The 20,128-nt window shown below is 36.4% G+C and overlaps 2 protein-coding genes across 11 annotated transcripts in view; one reads left to right on the top strand and one right to left on the bottom strand.

The window, feature by feature from the left end:
• LOC117402826 (echinoderm microtubule-associated protein-like 6) overlaps positions 1-11,332 on the top strand; it is a 104,493-nt gene extending 93,161 nt beyond the window's left edge. For 3 of the 6 annotated variants that reach the window (XM_034004332.3, XM_034004331.3, XM_059024476.1), the window contains 11 exons: positions 805-978; positions 1,619-1,827; positions 2,270-2,427; positions 3,560-3,674; positions 4,367-4,555; positions 5,715-5,887; positions 6,288-6,450; positions 7,595-7,698; positions 7,905-8,058; positions 9,294-9,394; positions 9,617-11,332. In XM_034004332.3, the coding sequence (XP_033860223.1) occupies positions 805-978; positions 1,619-1,827; positions 2,270-2,427; positions 3,560-3,674; positions 4,367-4,555; positions 5,715-5,887; positions 6,288-6,450; positions 7,595-7,698; positions 7,905-8,058; positions 9,294-9,394; positions 9,617-9,641 (1,565 nt within the window). In that variant the 3' untranslated portion in view covers positions 9,642-11,332. Of the gene's footprint in view, positions 1-804; positions 979-1,618; positions 1,828-2,269; positions 2,428-3,559; positions 3,675-4,366; positions 4,556-5,714; positions 5,888-6,287; positions 6,451-7,594; positions 7,699-7,904; positions 8,059-9,293; positions 9,395-9,616 lie in introns of those variants that run through there. The other 3 variants (XM_059024478.1, XM_059024477.1, XR_009328736.1) reach the window with 2 other exon arrangements.
• Positions 11,333-13,160: 1,828 nt separating this feature from the next.
• Positions 13,161-20,128, bottom strand: part of LOC117402828 (reticulon-4-like) — a 32,687-nt gene continuing 25,719 nt past the window's right edge. For all 5 annotated transcript variants that reach the window (XM_034004334.3, XM_034004335.3, XM_059024480.1 and 2 more), the window contains 5 exons: positions 19,209-19,347; positions 15,046-15,115; positions 14,748-14,794; positions 14,381-14,439; positions 13,161-14,099 (listed from right to left, as the gene is read on the bottom strand). In XM_034004334.3, the coding sequence (XP_033860225.1) occupies positions 14,057-14,099; positions 14,381-14,439; positions 14,748-14,794; positions 15,046-15,115; positions 19,209-19,347 (358 nt within the window). In that variant the 3' untranslated portion in view covers positions 13,161-14,056. The remainder of the gene's footprint in view (positions 14,100-14,380; positions 14,440-14,747; positions 14,795-15,045; positions 15,116-19,208; positions 19,348-20,128) is intronic.

Raw genomic sequence — 20,128 nt, 5'->3', positions numbered from 1 at the left:
GTGTTTCTTGTTTCTATGTATGGCAGGCAGTACCTGATGGGTTAATTTGCCATGCTTTTATTAACAAAAGATATCAGAAAAGATTGCTACTGCTGACCTGAAGGACGCGTTAAGATTGCAAACAGGCAGACCACAAAACATTTTAAATAATCAAAGTGACAGTAAGGGGAACAATAATCAGATGACTTACAGAACATGAATCCAAATTATTACATGTATTATTTAATTCACTGTAGTACAGGTTTCACTTCTCCCCCTCATCTTGATTTGTTTCTTTGTGTATTCCTGTTTACAAAGTGTCAGAATCTTCCACATTAGGACTCCTCCAGCAGAGGCGTCTGGTTTTAGTCAATGTTATAACAACTCATTGTTTAGGGAACATTCTCGTGCAATTATAAATCCCCATTTCGTCCACCATACATGTCTGTATTACATAACAAAGTCATTTTCCTTTAACTAAAAAAGACTATTTTAAAGTCTGTCCTAAATTATTATTATTATTATTATTATTATTATTATTAATATTTTTTTTTATGTAAACTCGAATGAAATTCTCATGATAATATAACTAAAAAAGCAGGTATTAGTTGTTTGATAAATGCAGAGGATAAACATAAAAATGGTGATTATGATTCCATAGCAACAATACCATGGGAAATATAGCAATTCAAAAAAGCTGCCTTAACACAAGTTTGGTGTTGTTTTTGTTTTGTCAAACATGAGTTTCAGTAAAAATTGACATTACATGCTCTTGTTATCTGGAAGTTTATTTTCTGTGTCTGTTTCATGTATAATAAACTCTAGGTACAACTCCTTCTATTCACGTGTGGGATGCCATGGGCAAACAGACTCTTTCCATACTGCGCTGTTCCCACGGTAAGGGTGTCAGCTATGTGAACTTTAGCGCCACTGGCAAACTGCTGCTGTCTGTAGGAATCGATCCAGAGCACACAATTACAGTCTGGAGATGGCAAGAAGGTGAGGCTCAGATTTAATAGTTTTGGTTTGACGAGATAATTGTGATCTAGGACAAGAATAAATATTGCTATTTAAAAAATAGATGTAAACAGTTGTATTTTATAAGTTATCTACAAAACATACAAAACATAAATTCTGCCTCTTTGCACTGTGTATATGTTATGGTAAAAGTCAGAATCTGGTATTTACCGAAAGCTTATTGGTAAAGACACTTGGTTATTCTTGAGATTTACCGGTAAATGTCCGAAGTAAAGCGTTGTGTTTTTCATTTACTTGGTAAATGTCGACATTTAACAGTAAATCTTGAGATTTTCTGTGTGTGTGTGTGTGTGTGTGTGTATATATATATATATATATATATATACTGTATATATAGAAAATCTCAAGATTTACTGTCTATTTAAATATCTAAACAGCGTCATATAAAAATCAAGCTGTTTTTTCCCCCAGGTGGTGATTTTATCGACACCTTTATTATAAAGACTAAAGACATTTGGTTTATGAGCTTTAGCGTCAGTTTATATTATTTAATTTGACACCTTTCTCTTTATTCCTGTAAATGCATGTTAGAAACCTATAGTATGTAGTATACCTATAGAATTCCTAAGACTACTGAAGTCCTATACTGTTGCTGTTCCAGGTGCCAGAGTTGCTAGTAAAGGAGGCCACGCTGACAGGATTTTTGTCGTGGAGTTCCGACCAGATTCAGACTCACAGTTTGTGTCGGTGGGAATAAAGCATATCAAATTCTGGACTCTGGCTGGTGGTGCCTTGATGTACAAGAAGGGCGGTATCTGTTCAGTCGAGGATGCAAGGATGCAGACCATGCTTTCTGTTGCATTTGGTGCTGTGAGTTCAATGTTTTTACCGTGTTTACCTTTACATGTGTGGGTCAGGTAGATTGACAAAAACTGCAAATGGCTAATGCTTTATGAACTTTATTACACAAGAGTAAGCCTCAGAATACAGTAGAAGTAGATTTTAAACAAAAAAAAGTTTTATAGTACTGCCAAAATTATTATTTTTTATATATACTCTCGTAAGTGTATTGAAAAACGACTAATGCCTCAGTGTGTTACTTCTTTTAATTTACTGCTTGACATTTAATTGACATTTAATTTGAATGCAATTTAGCCTCACTGAATAAATCTTAACACATATATTTTTTTTCCCATGATACATGTTTAACTCTTCAGTTGTTTGGTAGGTCAGTGCATTTAAGGCTTTTTGTAAAAAAGAAACATACAAAACCATTTTTTATGTGAACTGATGAAAATGCATTATTTTACAGAACAACCTTACTTTCACTGGTGCTATAAATGGAGCCGTGTATGTGTGGAGGGATCACTTTCTGATTCGAGTGGTAGCTAAAGCGCACACTGGTCCTGTCTTCACCATGTACACGACTCTAAGAGATGGGCTGATTGTCACTGGAGGAAAAGAAAGACCGTAAGTCTGAAACAAGTCTTAACTAACAGAGTAATCAATCACGCTTTGGGAAAGTTCTTGGTTCTTTTGAAACTAGTGGAATTATTTTCTTCCTAAAGAGCATACAATTATTCCTTTGTGCATGTTTTAAAACAGCTACGCAAAATAACTTGAATTTCCATGTCAGCTGTAAATATTGTAATATACTACTTATCAGATTCAATAAATATTTACATTATTTAATTGCTGCCTATTCAGTCTTCCAGAAAGATATTGCGTGGTTTTCACAAACCTGTATGTCATGATAATCATTATAAATGGCATGTGCCACTAGACAAAAGACTGCGATTTCTACTGAGATTTAGATGTCTATTTTATGTTCAAGATTCCTTGCTTGCTTGCATAATTTGTAGCAGTTGTAATTTCTGAAAGGGTTAGGTTCTTTTTTTTCTTTACCTCGGGAGGCCTAGGTTCAAAACCTGACTTACCTTCAAAGTTAAAATCTGTGAGAACTCGTATTTTCCGAGTAATTATCTTTAAGAAAGTTGTTAGGTATTCATTAAATGGAATAAAACATGTTAATTACTCAACACAAAACAATGCAGTTCCTAGGAGTAGCAATCAATAAGAATCTATCAGTGTTATTTAATATAGAAACTGTCATGATCAAACTGAAAGTGATTTGGATTACCTTTCTTTTATCCTTTTGATATGAAATCTTTTTTTTTTTCATTTCTTTAGTTTTCTTAGAAAGGCATCATCTCTGCAGTGAATTCTGGGACTGTAATCCTGGGCAAAATGATATCTTTAATTAAACTTGACAAATAAATACATATCCCAGTTTCCACAGTGATAACTCTAACTATAGATCACGTTTACATGACGAATCAGTTGCATTTGCTAGTTTTGCAACATATGAATAGCAGTAAAAATGTCAGCGCCCCAGATGAGAGGAAAATGTGCATCCAATCACTGCAAAAATGAATTGACGTTGATTGTTACTCAATTGTAAAGGTGAGGGATGGACAGCTTTTCTTGTTTTGAAATCAACACATCAATAAATTGGTGTGTTTTGATTTATTTAATACCTGCTGACAAACGGATAAAAAATACAATTATATGCATACCCCCTACTTTTTATTGTGTGTTTCAGGACTAAGGAAGGGGGAGCTGTTAAGCTGTGGGATCAGGAAATGAAGAGGTGCCGTGCTTTCCAACTAGAGACTGGACAGCTTGTGGAGTGTGTGAGGTCTGTCTGCAGGGGAAAGGTAAGAAACCTAAAATCAGTTCAACAGAAATAACAGGGACATGCATTGAGTAATTTAAAATGCTGGAGTAGTTTAAGAATCTCTTTATTGCCTTCCGATGCATAAACTAGATATTCTGTCTCTCTCACTTGTTTTGTCCTCTTGATCCTCAAATTTCAAGTAGATTTTTAGCAGGAGGGAAATTAAGTTCATGCAAGTTTAGCCAAACAATATTTAATGAATGGCTATATTATTATTATTATTATTATTATTATTTGTTTATTTAGCAGACGCCTTTATCCAAGGCGACTTACAGAGACTAGGGTAAGTGAACTATGCATCAGCTGCAAAGTCACTTACAACAACATCTCACCCGAAAGACAGAGCACAAGGAGGTTAAGTGACTTGCTCAGGGTCACACAGTGAGTCAGTGGCTGAGGTGGGATTTGAACCTCCTGATTACAACCCCTTGTCTTTAACCACACAGCCTTTTTGGTGCCACCTTTTGAAAATGATTGCATGATTTGCTTTTTAGTGGACTTTGTATAGGTACTATAGGTGAGCTGATATATACATGCCCCTAGCAAGCAGATTTTAATTAAGGTCCTGAACATATCAAGGTTATTTTACACCAAAATCAGTAGTACTCAGCATGATTTTTGATAAAATTGCAAAAAAGCTCCAGTACTGACATATGATTTTCTTTTAATTAGGGTAAAATCTTAGTAGGCACTAAAGACGGTGAGATTATTGAAGTTGGAGAGAAAAATGCAGCCTCCAATATTCTGATCAATGGACATATGGAAGGGGAGATCTGGGGCCTGGCTACTCATCCCTCCAAAGACATGTTCATATCAGCAAGCGACGATGGAACAATACGAATCTGGGATCTGGCGGACAAAGTGGGTATCAAAACTAAAGTCACACAGAATTGAAATGTTAAAAAAGAATTGGGTACAGTACTAAGACAGAAGGGAAGTAGCTTTTATGTATGGAATCATTTTAGCAGTTAGACAAATAGTCAGGCTCCTGGTTTAGTTGCAGCAGTTGTAGGTTATTATCATTTTTGTTCATAGCTTGTTCATTTGTTTATAGCTCAGGAAACAAACACCTGAACAAATTAAAATGGTGATTATGATTTTCCTTCTTTTAAAGCACTACAGAACTGACCCATATACGACTACACATTACATTTCTTGGTCTTAATCTTTTTTGTAATGTTATGTAAAGGATAAATACCCTGCACAGTGTTTCAAAATTATAGCTGTAACAGTTATTTAAAACAAATTGAGCACTGGAAATGAAAAGCAAAACAAATAGCAACGTGACTAAGGCTCTTATATACTGTCATACTCATTTCAGCACAAACACATAGCAAATGGTGTCTGATTTCAAGCCAAAAAAAAAAACCTTTAGAAAAAATTTATATTTGCTTGAAGTCAAGCAGCTAACAAAGTCTGATCTGTTCGCTAGTGTAAGCTAGGAACAGTTGTTACAACAATAAATAATTTGTTTTGTATATATTTATTTAGAAGGGGATATGTAGTAAATATACCACACAAATATGCAAACAACATTTTCAAAAGTACCACGATGTACCTATTGTATTATTTTGTATCCTAGATAGGTGGTAATGCTTAGACAACTCTTTAGGTATGGATTCTTGCCCCAAGTCTATTAACTCCTGTACAATCTTTATCTATTCATGAATGGAACTGGTCTATTTTAAACATTCAAAATGGTCTAGTAAATGAAAAACAATCCAGTGTTTAATGCTTTGGTTTCTTTGTTTCTGTGTGAATTTGGCTTTGAAATTTGTTTTCTGTTTTCGTCTAAATCCTTTATCCTAGGCTTTAACTAAGCCGTTTTGGAGCCATACTAGTCCATAGGTATGCTAGGAACTTGTCTATAACCCAAATTTTCAACTTTCAACCTTTATTTTTATTTTTTTTTATAAAACCTTGGTTTCATCCATGTTGTAAATATTTAATATCAAGATTTAGCATTTCTTCAAGAACATCGTTTTATACCCTTACAAAGGCATGTTTGCCTTTATTCCAGAAATTATTGAACAAAGTATGTCTGGGCCAAGGTGCCAAATGTGCAGGCTACAGCCCTGATGGAGAGATGGTCGCAGTTGGTATGAAGAATGGTGAATTCATCATCTTCCTGGTGAACTCACTAAAAGTCTGGGGCAAGAAACGGGATCGCAGTGCAGCCATCCAGGACATCAGGTTGGGTAACGTGCAGAGGAAGGCATAAGAAAGCAGTAACACATAGCAGGGTGCTCACATATGGTCCAATATCCGCACCCTAGGGATGCTGTTTGTTAACAGCCTTGACCTGCATATTTTGGACCAGATTTGAACACTCTGGAATCTGTTGCGCTTATAAAATAGCACCCCACCCCTCCCAAAGTAAATTGATTGTCAAGTGAATCAGGCAGAATGGTAAAGCTCCAATCTGTACTGGTATGGAGAGATATCTGCACAGGTTGGAACGTTTGTTAGCCAATGAGATTGCTCCCTCTATTGTTGCCATTTTATAATGTGAGTTACAGATTCAACCAGCACTTACTGTAGCCATGGGACAACATGACATTAAGTATTGTTTTCTTTGTGATGTGCTGCCCAGGTTCAGCCCTGATAGCAGGTTCCTAGGGGTGGGCTCTGCTGAAAGCACTGTTGATTTCTATGACCTGACATTGGGTCCATCTCTGAACCGGATCGGATACTGCACAGATATTCCCAGCTTTGTTATCCAGATGGATTTTGCTGCTGACAGCAAATACATTGAGGTATGTGAGGAAGATACATAGCTAATACATGTCCTTAATAATCAAATAAATAAACAAATAACTAGATAAAGAAGAATTCAGCAAAAATAAATGTTTTTACACTACTGATATTAGCATTACATTGTTTGTAATATTAATAAAAAATTGTAATTTGTAATAGTCCAATATAATTAAAACATCCAAAAGTGGAAATCAGGAAGGTACATTTTTAATGATTGAAAGAACGGCAGTAATCCACCACTGTTTAGATCAATTGAATAGACCTCACTTTCTCTTCATGCAATATGTGATGCAAGAGCTACTGTACATCTAACTCTGGCTGGATCTTCTTCACACTGTGGATTGGTAGCCAGACCCACTTGAGACTTGCACGTTGGTTGAGTTGATCCATTCCAGGCATCAAAGCTGATCAAACCCACAACCTTTGAATGAATTGTAATATATAACATCACAGGCATCCACCTGGATGGATTGTATAATTATTATTTCTGCACTATTACAAAATAAGGCGTATTATGCAGAACGTTTTATAACTTGACAGGTATTTAAGTCAATACTGAAGTTATTTATTTAAACCCTTGAACTGTCCAAACAGAAGGCATGCATGGCTATGTTATGACAGATCCAAGCCTTAGGATAAATCCTTTATTGGCAGATATCAGACACTTATTAAAATGTTTTTTAAACTTAGTTGAATAATAAAGGGCACAATATAAAGTGCCATGCCCGAAGGGCATCAAATTACTTAAGTCTAAATGAATTAAGCATCAAGGGTTAATGGGATTGTAAGAGATCCTGCTGTCAGTTGTAGAAATTAGAAATGTTGTTTGCAGGCTTCCAGTAACACAAAATCAATCCACTGTATCCAGCGGCATTAGGCTGGTCTAAGGAAAAAAATAGTGGATCACATTTTTTTAACTTTTGTCTGGTTGATTTTTGTATTATTAAAGTTAATTTAATTTACAGTCTTACAATCCTACAATGCTATCCTGCCTTGGAGAAACTGACTTCCATATGAATTGTCCTCTTTACAATGCCTTGTGGTATCAAACCCATTAAACAATAGAAGTTGTCTGCAAAACCAAAAGTCGGTAAATGGGAAAATGTACAAAATCCAATAACATTTTTTTTCTTCTGTCTCCAGGTTTCCACTGGTGCCTATAAGCGTCAGGTTCATGAAGTTCCTACAGGGAAGATAGTGACAGAGGAGTCATTGATTGACAGGATAACATGGGCAACCTGGACCAGGTAACCATATTTACATTTCGGTGGCTTTGACACTGATGGAGGCACCTTTTCTTCCTGAACAAAAGTAAAGAATTGTACTAGTGTCTTCATAATTTCTATCATTATGGCGTCATGTACTTTATTTTAGTTCAAAATCTTTCTGGTCTTTCCTCATTAAATACTTTGTGCATGTACCACAAGTCTTATCTATTACCATTAATTTACAGCATCCTGGGTGATGAAGTAATTGGAATCTGGCCAAGAAATGCTGACAAAGCTGCCGTGAACTGTGCCTGTGTCTCTCACGCCGGGCTAAACATAGTGACCGGGGATGACTTTGGTTTGGTGAAACTTTTTGATTTTCCATGCACTGAAAAATGTGTAAGTTGTTATACTTTATCTTGTTCAGTATACTGCTTTAAAATGTCTGTGCTTCTTTTCCTGTTTAAGTGTTTAAAATAGTTAAGGGGGCTCCCAAGTGGCGCATCTAGTAAAGGCACTCCATGTGGAGTGCAGGATGCGCCCCATAGCCTGGAGGTCTCCGGTTCAAGTCCAGGCTATTCCACTGCCAAACATGGACAGGAGTTCCCAGGGGGCAGCACACAATTGGCTGAGCGCCACCCGGGGGGTGGAGGGCTTAGGTCGGCCAGGGTGTCCTCCGCTCACTGCGCACCAGCAACCCCTGTAGACTGGCCAGGCACCTGTGGGCCTGCCTGTAAGTTGCCCAGAACTGCCTGGTCCTCCAATGCTGTAGCTCTGAGGTGGCTGCATGGCGGGCCTGCAGAGTGAAAAGAAGCGGACGGCTGAGAGCACACATTTCAGAGGACGCGTGTGTCCGTCTTCTTCTCTCCCGAGTCAGCACAGGGGTGGCAGCAGTGAGCCGGGTTGGAATAAAAAATAAATGGGTTTACCAAATTGGGGAGAAAAATCATTGGCAGTTCCAAATTTAAAAAGAAATAGTTGCAATTCATAATGTACTTTACCTAATAAATGCCTGTGTTCTCAAAATTCTGTTAAACTTCAACTAGGAAGCATGTATTTAATCGGTCATCAGCACCAGACCTGATTTACCAGTTTACTTGATTGGAGGGCAATAGCAAAGAATGAGTTTTTACAATGGGTTTTTACAATAAAAAGTTTGGTTTCGTGTTTGAGAATAAGGGTTGTTATATGATTTAGATATGGAGGAGCTAAACATGTAACATAAACATTATTATAAATAAATAACCTAATCACTGTGCATGCATTGACGATGCACAGATGTTTGAGAATGGAACTCTTTGCCTAACAACAATTCATTCAGTCTTTGCTGGATGAAGTTTCCAAATCTCAGCTACTTTCGCTGGGATAGCTTTTAAATTTCCTTTCCATTTCCTGATAGTGATATATTGCAGCACAAGTCTAATTGGAGCCAGCAGCTACACCAGCAGAAGCTAAAACTATAGGATATGCATAGCTCAAAAGCCAAAAAAATACTATTAAACAGATCTACTGTGGTATTTTTACCCCTGGCAGATCAGTTTTTATGTATCTGTCTGTAAGAGATTTTTAGTATTTTGTTGCAAAGGACTGGTTTAATTCAATGACAATTGCAGTAACTTTAGCTTTTTCTACAGGCCAAACACAAGCGATATTTTGGCCATTCTGCTCATGTGACCAACATACGATTCTCATATGATGACAAGTACGCGATAAGCACTGGAGGTGATGATTGCAGGTAAAGAAAGTACTGACAGCTATTTCAAACCGTATCATTTTGTATTTGATTCCTTACGATTGTATAACACAACTGATTAATGCTGCTTGGACCATTAGAGTAGACCAGAACTCGCATGTATTTGACATACCATTGTATTTATTTTTATATTGTATATACAATCTTATGTATAAGGCTAAGACAACTGTAAGTGAGTCCTCTGATAGATTTTTCTTCTTGCAGTGTGTTTGTGTGGAAATGCCTCTAAGGTCCAGCCATTCCACATGCTGAATCCAGACTACATGGCAAGGAGCTGGAGGGATTAAAATGCCTCATGTGTCTGGCTGTTACAAACCTGTTACTAAAATGCTGCATTTAAACGTTTTATCATGTTGTGGAATAGAAGTGCCGCATAAAACATCAAACAAGGATGCTGAAGAGACAAAAACAAATGCACTTAGTACCTTGACCATTAAAGAGCTCGGAGTAGTTTAGGGATGACACAATATCACAATGCATTACAGCTTAACTGTGTACATGGCTCTTGTGCCACAGTAAATGGTGTTTTAAATATCTTTTGAAAAGAAAATACTGTTAGTGTTTACATTAGTTTTGTCTACTTCCTGCAATGGAAATTGCAGAAATGACAGGTGCCATGACATTTTTTTACACTTTAATCAAGGCTAACCCTAGAGATTTATATATTTTTTTCTAATTTTGTTTATAACAAGCATAGTTGTTTATTATTATTATTATTATTATTATTATTATTATTATTATTATTATTATTATTATTATACAAAAGCCTTTTTATTGTGAAAAAAACTATACATAAGTGCCTGAGATTTTATATTACCTACTTGCATTCTTTCACAATTGCATTTTGAAAGTTGTTTTTTTTTTACACTTATGGTGCTATAGATTGTTAATCGAGGGCTACCAATAATGTTAGTTTTATTATTTTAACCTTTTTTTTTTTTTTTACATAAATCATTGATAAATGATTTAACTGTGTATATTCCGCGTATCTTATTTTGATGTGTTTGCTCTTCCTGGATAAGTATCAACATAATTACCTACATAAACAGTTTGGGATTCAATCTTTGGTACTAATTATATAAAAGTACTAGAAAAGTACTTAACTTAATATTGTGAACCAGCACTAGCTAGTCCGTGATGCAATACAATGAGAAAAATGGGTATTTGCTGACGTATAGAAATTATATTATCATACCACTGCTTTCTGTATCATGACAAAGGGGGCAAGACTTCAGCATCCTTTATACAATTAAAAAAAAAACATGGGGCATATTTGTAAATGTTTAGTGCAGTCTATAACTAACTCTTTATGTTTTGAAAGTGTTACAAAACTGAAAAACAACAAACTCAAGACCATTCAAGAGACCTTCAGTAATATTACCAGTACTTCATTGTTTGATTCTAGTTTTGTACCCTAAACAGATGTTTTTCGCTATTGAGAAACTAGGGAGTTCATTGGGCTGGAGTAATTGCTTTGAAAATGTACCCCAAACAATCTATTGTATAGGATGTGTTTAATTAGATTGAGAAAGGATGCCTTATGCTGCTCTGGATATAGATGTATGGTGTAAAATAACCTGGAGCACCAAAGTTGACTATGCAGTCTATAATCCACTTGTGGGTGGTCCATATTTTAACTTTTCTGTGTGTCTTGTTTGTGCTGTTTGATAAGCAGCCTTGAATCTGTCATCCAGTGTGTCTTTTACCTGTTGTGCGATGTCTGACTTTTGAATTTACTGTAACGAAATAGTATTGTGTGACAGCAATAGTGTCCAATATAACGGGTGTCTGTAATGAATATCAATCTGCAAAAGATTTCTGTTCACGTTTTATAAATTTCATACTTGATTTTTTGTGCATAATTGTCTAATTAGTACATTTGTTAAACATTGTATTATAATGTAAATTAGAAAAAAATTGCTTGATGCATGAATTTATTTCTCAACCGCCACAAACATCACATATGGTATGGCTCCAAGTTACTGTATAAATTGTGTTGAATGAGACTTTAAAATGTATTGTATGGATGACAATCATAGTTTTGGAAAATAGAGGAAAATATTTGATGTATCAAAATGAATGTGAAAATGTGTTTGTCAAAAATGATGTTCACTATACAGAAAAATGAACATACAGATCATGTTCAGAAATAAATACATGATGCAGCTTTCAGTAGGGATGTGTGGATTTAGAATCTTTCAGTAAAACATTCGGTAAGGTGCTGCTCAGATTCTTCCTAAATATTAATGTACTCTTCCCATGACATCCAATAAGAGAATGAACATCAGTCTTAAATGACTAATTACTCTACACATGATTAGACTATTTAAATTAAATTCCAGTTGAAGTACTGAAATATAGGGGGAAAATGATCAAGTTCTTCCTACTTCCGTTTACTTAAAATAATCAATTGTTTTGTTTATAATTGGAGGTATACACTCATGTGAATATCTAAAGGTAAAAAAAAATGCTTTGGGCTAGGCTGCAATTCTAGGTATTGTATGTGCACGTTAAAATTTGAAAGTTTAAAAACACTATGTCCAGTAGTAGTTCTGAGTACAATCATGGTTATAGTTATTTATAAGAAGTTGTGTATAGGGAGCCTCTTATTAAAACAGCCCAAGGTAACATATCTCAGAATGATACCCTCTACACACAACATATTAAACTTACCAATCATGTTCTTGGGTGTCAGTAATCCATCTAGATAACTGTATGCAATGAGGTTTAAAATAATCTATACTTAATGTCCCACAAAACTGCATAACAGTTCCACATTCTTTTTAAGATACAAAATGCTGTGACTATGGATTCACTTTCAGTTTTCCTTTTCAATGTCTTCCCATCTGTCAGGCATTTGGGGTTAACAAATAGAGGACCACAAGTTGTTTACATTACAAAAAACCTCTACAGTAAAAAAAAAAAAAAAAAAAAAAAAAAAAAAAAAAAATTGCTTTAGTCTATTGGTTTGCAGCCCTACTAAAACAACCAGCTCACTGTTCCCTTGGGTCAACTACTTCTCCGATTCCATTGCATCTCTTGTTGGCCACTATCTTTTAAATAGTATGTCATAACTTCCCGAAAAGGTGAGTTTAGTCCCAATGAATTCTATCGGTCCAAAAAAGAGATCTGCATCCTTACAGTGTTCACACACTCTCCTCCCTGTTATTGTTTACTGACAAGAGGCCTTCTGTTGGTCCTTAGGGCATATTTTCAAGTCAGTAAGAGGATTATTCCCAGTATGCTGGATGAAATAGCTTCCATTTCGCCCAGTCCTAAGGTTCACAGTACACCAGTACAAAAGTAGGTCAGACTTACTTCTATAATTACTTAATAAATGGAGGAGAGGCACTGGAGGATTACTGAATCATTTTGCAGCGCTACAATATATGATCCCTCCCCACCGTAGCTTTATCCTGTGCTTCACTAATCCATTAAAAACACTGCAATCCTGCCATATGGTTCAGAACTTTTAGCTGCTGAAATACCACTATTGCCTCTTCAAGCCTGCTTGCCAAATATGAATACGTTAGTCAGCCATCCTTTATGAAGCAGCAGTTGATCAGTCTAGGGATTTTGGGGTTAAGTCAAGAACTGTAACATCAAATGGCTGCACAGAACATTTAAAGTGCAATAGCAGAGACCTGTTACATTGTCATTTACCCAAAGCAAAATGACAATACATTTCCTTTAGCAATATTGCCCAATAGTTTATAAATGTTGTATTTGTATTTAATAAATCTCACACTGACTTGTCTATAAGCTTTATTGGTATTTGTTTACATTTCACAATGCATTCCACAGACTTGGTTCTCAGCAGAATTCATCACATTTCTATGAAGTTTCATTCACAATTACTTGCATAACACAAAGAATGCTTAAATTTCCAAGTAACATATGTTGCAGCTTTAGATATTCAGTCCACAGATAAATCAGATACAGCAGGGTTTAAGTGTTCAGTGTGTAAACGTGTTTTTTGAGATTTTACTATGCATCTGCAATGAAGTGAATATCCGCATGAATGTGTTTGCAAAGGTACTAATGTTCTCTGAAGCTTATGTGCTATGGAAGTTATCAGATCACAGTCTGAAATATCAAGCACTGTGGAGCTGTTGAATAAAGCTTAAGCTTTTGTGAAACACTACACAGTCAAGCAATAAAACAGTAAAATCACAATAACACTAAGTTTATACCAAAGTGTCCATTTCTTGCCACAATGGTACCATTCACTAAACATCTGTTGCATTTAAAAATATCCCCCGACCTTAACTCAGACTCTACAAACAGTAGGTAAACGGTGAAAAAAAAAGAAAAATTCCCTGCTCCACTTTGACCATGATTTCCTTTAACATAAGACTTTCCATGGCAAAGCACAGTGTATGGTTTTCTCAAATCGTTTTCTTAAATACAAACCAGTGTTTAAAAACAAGATAAATAATTAGATCTATGCAGTGGCATATAATACTTGGGCTGGTGAAAACCAACGACAGGTTAACAAGAGTTACATTTTCACAACACGAGAGGACTGCTATACTGGTATAGAGATTTGTGAAATTACACTGCAATGTCAAGGTAATGTATTGTATTCGCTCCCCACCCTCCCCTCAGCCCGAGTGACTCTCCAAGAGATGCTGCCTGAAGCCCTTACTCCGTCTTGCGCTTCAGTCCAGGGACTTTAGCTTGGATCCTGAAACACAAACATCCTGCTGTTATAACATTTGCTCTCTTGTGCAGAATGCAACACACACAAATCTTAATGAAACCTAGCGACATTCCCAATTTAGCATCTACAGTCAAAATTGTCCATGACTTTCACCCAGTGTATAAGAAAACACGCATTACCCACTACCCCATCATACTTAACTTGTGTGTCGTCGCCCCCCCCCAAAAAAAAACCACTCCTGCCAAACAGCAATATCACACGATAAAAATGAAGCCAATTTCTTGCCATAGTTTAACCATACTTACTTAGCAACAATGTCTTTAACTTGGTTGTTCACCAGAGCTAAATAATGGTCAATCTGTGCCTGGAAAAAAGTAGTAAGAAACAACTTAGGTCATAGATTTTACCATCATACTCTTTTTATGTTTCTGAAACTTGCATTTAAATCAAATTAGTAATAACCCTTAAATACTTTATAACATTGATGAATTATGATTATCGAAGCTGTTGCATTCCGTTACGATGGCATGGCTCCCATTATAGGTTCAGATTAGCAAGAGTACTAATTTAAAAAGAAAGCCTTCTGTGAAAATAGGGGTTTCCATTTAAATACATTTTGATTTACATACGCAAATGAACTTAAATTAAAAAAAATAATTAAACTCTGCTCACCTGGTGCCTTTCATAAATAACTGGGATGCTAAACACGGAAATCAAAGCTGAAAAGAAACAGAATATATTTTCAAACTGCAAGACAGTGAAATGTCCAGTCTCATAACACAGGGCCATAAACTTGTTTTCCTAGTATTTGCTTTTCATATAAAACAGGTTTGTATCCGACTATAAAAATCAGGAGGGGACAGAGCTACTTGCACTGGGAAATCAGAATGTATAGAAGTTTTACCTTGTATACAGTTCAAGATACTTTATTTTACTACACTACAGTAAACACTCTTTAAAAAAAACTTACCCAGAATTAGAAGCGTCAGACCATTAAACAAGGCGCCAACATAGGTAAGGATCCACATCAATACAGCAAACTAAAAAATTAAAAAAAAGTTAAATATCAAATATTGAATCTGGTTTTAAATGTGTATTTCTGGGGAGAATGGAGGCAAAAAGGGATACATTCGCAAGAATGTGACAAAAATAAAAAGCTCATGGCTCAGAAAGTGTCTGGAATGTGTCACAGTATATTTCCTGCATTATTTAAAGCACCGGCGTGCTGTTGAGGTAACACACATCTATGATGCTTTACACAACAAAGCCTCTAATGTCCTGAAAATCAGATACAAAATATACTACAAATGGATTCATTAAGAGATTAGATTTACCAAGACAGCTTTTAGGATGATTGCTGATAAAAGTGCATCTAAAAATAAAATGGAATACACCATTTAAAACAAACAGCTGACCCTGACCACCCCCCCCCAACCTGTTGAATACACCATTATTAGGACACGGAGCTTAGTGTTGACTATTTATTCCATTCTAGGAGACTGGGTAGGGCAGCTTTCCAGACCTTCAGAAAAGTCAACATCAAGTTCGCCTGAATATGTATCTGTTTTTCCTTCACCATTAAATTTGTCTTTGCCTTTCGTAATACAGCAGTTTGTTTGGGTTGGGCTGCAGACAAAGTAGGGGTGTTGCGATGTGACGATAAAAAGATAAAAATCGCAATATAAATTCTAATGATTATTCTATCGTCCAGTTATTTCATTATTAAAAACAATCTTAAGTAAAACCAATTGTGTGTATAATAATAATTCTAATGCGTTTAAATACTCCCGTTTTATGATTAAAAACCAAAATGATATTGAGTGAGGATATAGTGAGTGTGGTGTATACTCGACCAAACACATCAATATATGGGGCTACTCCACGCTCAGCGCACACTACATCCTTACGGCTGTTTTCTAATTATTTAACTAAATATTAGCGGTTCAAACATTAAATTTAATTACCGTTTTTTGTTTAACCCAGTAACAGTGTCACAACTGGATTTGGGAAGAAGACATTCAACATCCTTACAAAAAAAAACAAAAAAAAAAAACAGACTAACAATTCTGAGAAACACCCAAACTAAAGTCAGGTAAAAAAACAAAACCCTTTCTAAAAAAAAAAAAAAAAAAAAAATCTCAAATAATTGATACCTGTTTAGTTCTGAGAGTTCTGTATTTAAAATAGTGTTTTGTAAATATCTGTTGTTTTATAATTAAGCACATTATTTTTTTTCAAATTAGTTTATAATGTTGTAAAACACGTTTTAGCTTAATAAATAGTTAACATTTTAAATCTGCAAGAACTCTTTTTTGTAGTTCTTTCTAAAATATCACGCTGTATCGCAATCATGGAGATAATACCCCATAGAATAATTGTCAGAGAATTTTCGTATCGTGACATCCCTATAGCCAAGTGATGAAAAAGGTAACTGGCAACATGGAGCAAATGGTGGATGATTAAAAGAACGCCATTGGGTCCTCTCTGTTGTACCATTAAATGATTTAAATTTGTGTTTTTAAAGATTTCTCACGCTTATTAAAAAGCTTTCCAAAGTCAGAACAAGCTTCAGGGACTGCTGGGGGCAAACTGTGCAGCCACTGTGTAATCAATAACACAGCTGTGGATTTGACATGCCAGTTTTGATGGGTGTTATGCCATGGGGAGGTCATGCTAAAACTCAAAAATCGCTTCGTCTCCTGATTAGTTCCCCAAGCAAGGTCATTTTCACAACACCCCAGAGCTCAATGTTTTGTTGGTTTCTTTTTTTGGGTGGGATTTTAAAACCCATTTTCTTTTGGAAGCGTTAAAAATCAGACTAAAAAAAAAGGGAGAGATATCTCTGGATTAAGTCAGTAAAAAACAGATCTGGAACCCAATGGAGAGGTTACTGTTTGTTCACTTTAACAGTACCCCATTATCTTCTAGATGGACAACAGGAGGTTTACATCAAGGTGCTGCTAATGATGTATTCGCGATCACTGACTTGCTGGACTACACCCATGTTCAGCTCTCGAACTAGCAGGCATCCCAAGGAATGCAAGCTCTCAGCTAACAGTGACCTCATTACAAACGCATGCCCAGAAGACCTGTAAAGCAAACATTTGTAAAGCAAAAAGGTGGGAAGAAGTGGTTTTGTTTATTTTAGCGAGAACAGAGATGTGGGATTATTATCGGTTTAATTTAGCTCTCCCCAGTAATCTGGCAAATCAGATCAGTTTACGAACAGTGAAGGTCACTTGCAGTTAGCAAACAGAAACTACCACCAGTTTATTCTAAAATAAAGCCTGCCCATTCTTACTTGTATAAGTTAAAACCTCCTTTGTTTCCGAACTGGAATAACAGGTGCTCCATTTTCTGTATATTCCCACAGAGCTTTACCAACTCGCTCCCTCTCCCTTGGCACTTTCAAAAGCTACACTGTATTCCTCTCACTAATTTAAATCTTTTAATACATTTGAACAATGCCCCCTTTGTAGCCAGCAGACCCCGTCCCCCTTCATTCACATGAGGCTCCAACAACACCTTCCTTCTCTGGAGCTTTTTCCAAACATAGTAAAATCGTCTTTCAGCGCCTGGACTGTATATTGCACAAGAGTGATTAAGATTTCACAAGGAATCCAATAGATATAGACTGCTGCAGGGTCCCTTAATTAGCAAGGGAAAAAATCTGCTGGTAGAGAGGAGCACGGGGCTAAACCAAAATAAACAGAATGTAGTCTATCCTCATCTTAATACATACATATATTTTTTTTATAGATAGCTGGTAGGGGTAATGTCTTTCAAAAGGCCATTCTGAATAATGTGCTATTCATGGCAACAGCTGCTGCTTAAACATAATCCAAACGGCTAGACTTCCTTTTGATCATCTTATATTTCAATTACAGTAATCAAAATAGGATAGTCAGTTTTGTTTTTTTAAAAAGAAATATACTGCAGTAGTTTCTTCAAATATTTAACAAGTATTGCATTTTCAGGCAGCCAACACGATAATGCATACAGCCATATGAAAAGCACTAACATTTAGCCAATAATGATTTAAAATGTACGATAGTTATATACGAAACAAAAACACAAACAAAACCTTATTTCAGAATGCTAGGTTCTCCTCATCCTCCAGTTAAGCTACGCTCCACCCACTCCTGAATCCCGACCCCACAAGGACCTCCTTCAGCTGCAGCTGTTCTCCTATAAAAGAGGCGCTGACACTTCCTCCTATAGCTGTTTGCACAGGATTACATGGCAAGGAGCATCTGTCATTCCTTCAGAACAGCCAACTTATTCCCGAGATGAAAAAGTAATCCTTTAAGGTTAATGTCTTCACCAGCACCAGTAAAGCACTCTAAACTCTGCTTTTACTGAAGTATAACATTCTTTACTGCTCAAGTGAATTCAGCTCATCAAAACTGAACAGCAACTTCATTTCAACAGCACGCTACTAAATCACGATTTGGTATTTTACCAGGATACTACCAGAAACATCCTAAATCTAGTTAAATGTATGAGAGTTAATACATCTGACCTTCACTTCTGATGAAAACATTAAGTGACCGTTACAAGCTGCCAATTATCACACTTGTGTACCTTAACAACAGCATCAAGATTCAGTTTGGGTGTGGTTATCAGAATTCTGAACATGCCCACAATACTGAACACAAGGCCCTGTGACTCTGGAAAATCCTAAAATGTCATGGACTGGTAGCATCCACCCATCTCTGAAGTGAATAGCCAGCTGGTTCAGCTGCTTGGTTTGTATAAATAGGTATTCTCTACAGACCCGATAGCCTGCAGCCTAGGGGTCAATTCTCAAGAACTTCAAAACTTATTAACAACTGTCCTGGAGTACGAGCCCCGGTTAGCCTAAACACACGACAACTGTGTATCCATCCTTCCACCGCTATGGGGTTCTTAATGAGGTGATCAAGATCAGACCCTACATAATCGATATACTGCTGAATTATTAAAAACAAACAAATACAAGGAGGAGGAAAGTGGAATTCTTGCTATTGCCCTCTTTCACTGTGCTCATAGAATACAAGCTTCTTGCTTTGTTCAGCTTGTGCATTGTCTGTTTAAGCACCTGGAGCACGTTAACCCACCCCACCCCTTCGCTCTGACTCAGAGCTCATTTACCTTCAGTGAGTCAACCAGGTCTTCCACCAGAAACAGGTGGCGTAGCTCTTTCAGTGCACAGTTGATGTGGCCCAGTGTAACATCGCTGTATTTGTGAACCACCTCCTCAGAGACAGCAACATCAGAGTCCAGGTAAGCCCTGCGTACACAGACATTTTAAAATACAAATACAAAATAAGACCATCTGGTATATTTGATTCAAGTGTGTGGTGGAGATTCCAAATTCTGTACCTAAGCATGCTTTCAAAAGAAAGGAATGAAAGTTGTCAGCTGGCTGGCAGAATGGATGAGTATCTTGGCAAAGGGCCCACAACAGCAGTGACATTAAGCATAGTCTGGTTACCAAATAAACCACTCTGCCATTAACTGTTTTTTCTGCAGCCTTATAATCACACATAGTGCAGAGACTGAATCTGTAAACAGCCGCTATACAACCCATGTGTGTGTGTGTATATTATTATTTATTTCTTAGCAGACACTGTTACAAGATATCACATTATTTTTTACATACAATTACCCATTTATACAGTTGGGTTTTTACTGGAGCAATCTAGGTAAAGTACCTTGCTCAAAAGGTACAGCAGCAGTGTCCCCCACCTGGGATTGAACCCACGACCCTCCTGTCAAGAGTCCAAAGCCCTAACCACTACTCCTGTGTGTGTGTGTGTGTGTGTGTGTGTGTGTGTGTAGGGGTGTGCAATTCATATCGCCCAACAAACGGGACAAGATTTGTGTCTAGGACAAGTTTTACCTTTATACAAGTACTTCAGACCAATGAAAATGTAAAAAAAAAAAAATATATATAATAATAATAATAATAATAATAATAATAATAATATGTAACTAAACCTCAAAGCAAAAATACACAGTACACAAACACACATCCTTTTAATTCACAAACCCTCAGGTCACACAGTAAC

The sequence above is a fragment of the Acipenser ruthenus genome, chromosome 5 (assembly GCF_902713425.1).
Source record: "Acipenser ruthenus chromosome 5, fAciRut3.2 maternal haplotype, whole genome shotgun sequence".
NCBI classification, from domain to species: domain Eukaryota; kingdom Metazoa; phylum Chordata; class Actinopteri; order Acipenseriformes; family Acipenseridae; genus Acipenser; species Acipenser ruthenus.
This window is presented reverse-complemented; position numbering and strand designations above follow the sequence as displayed.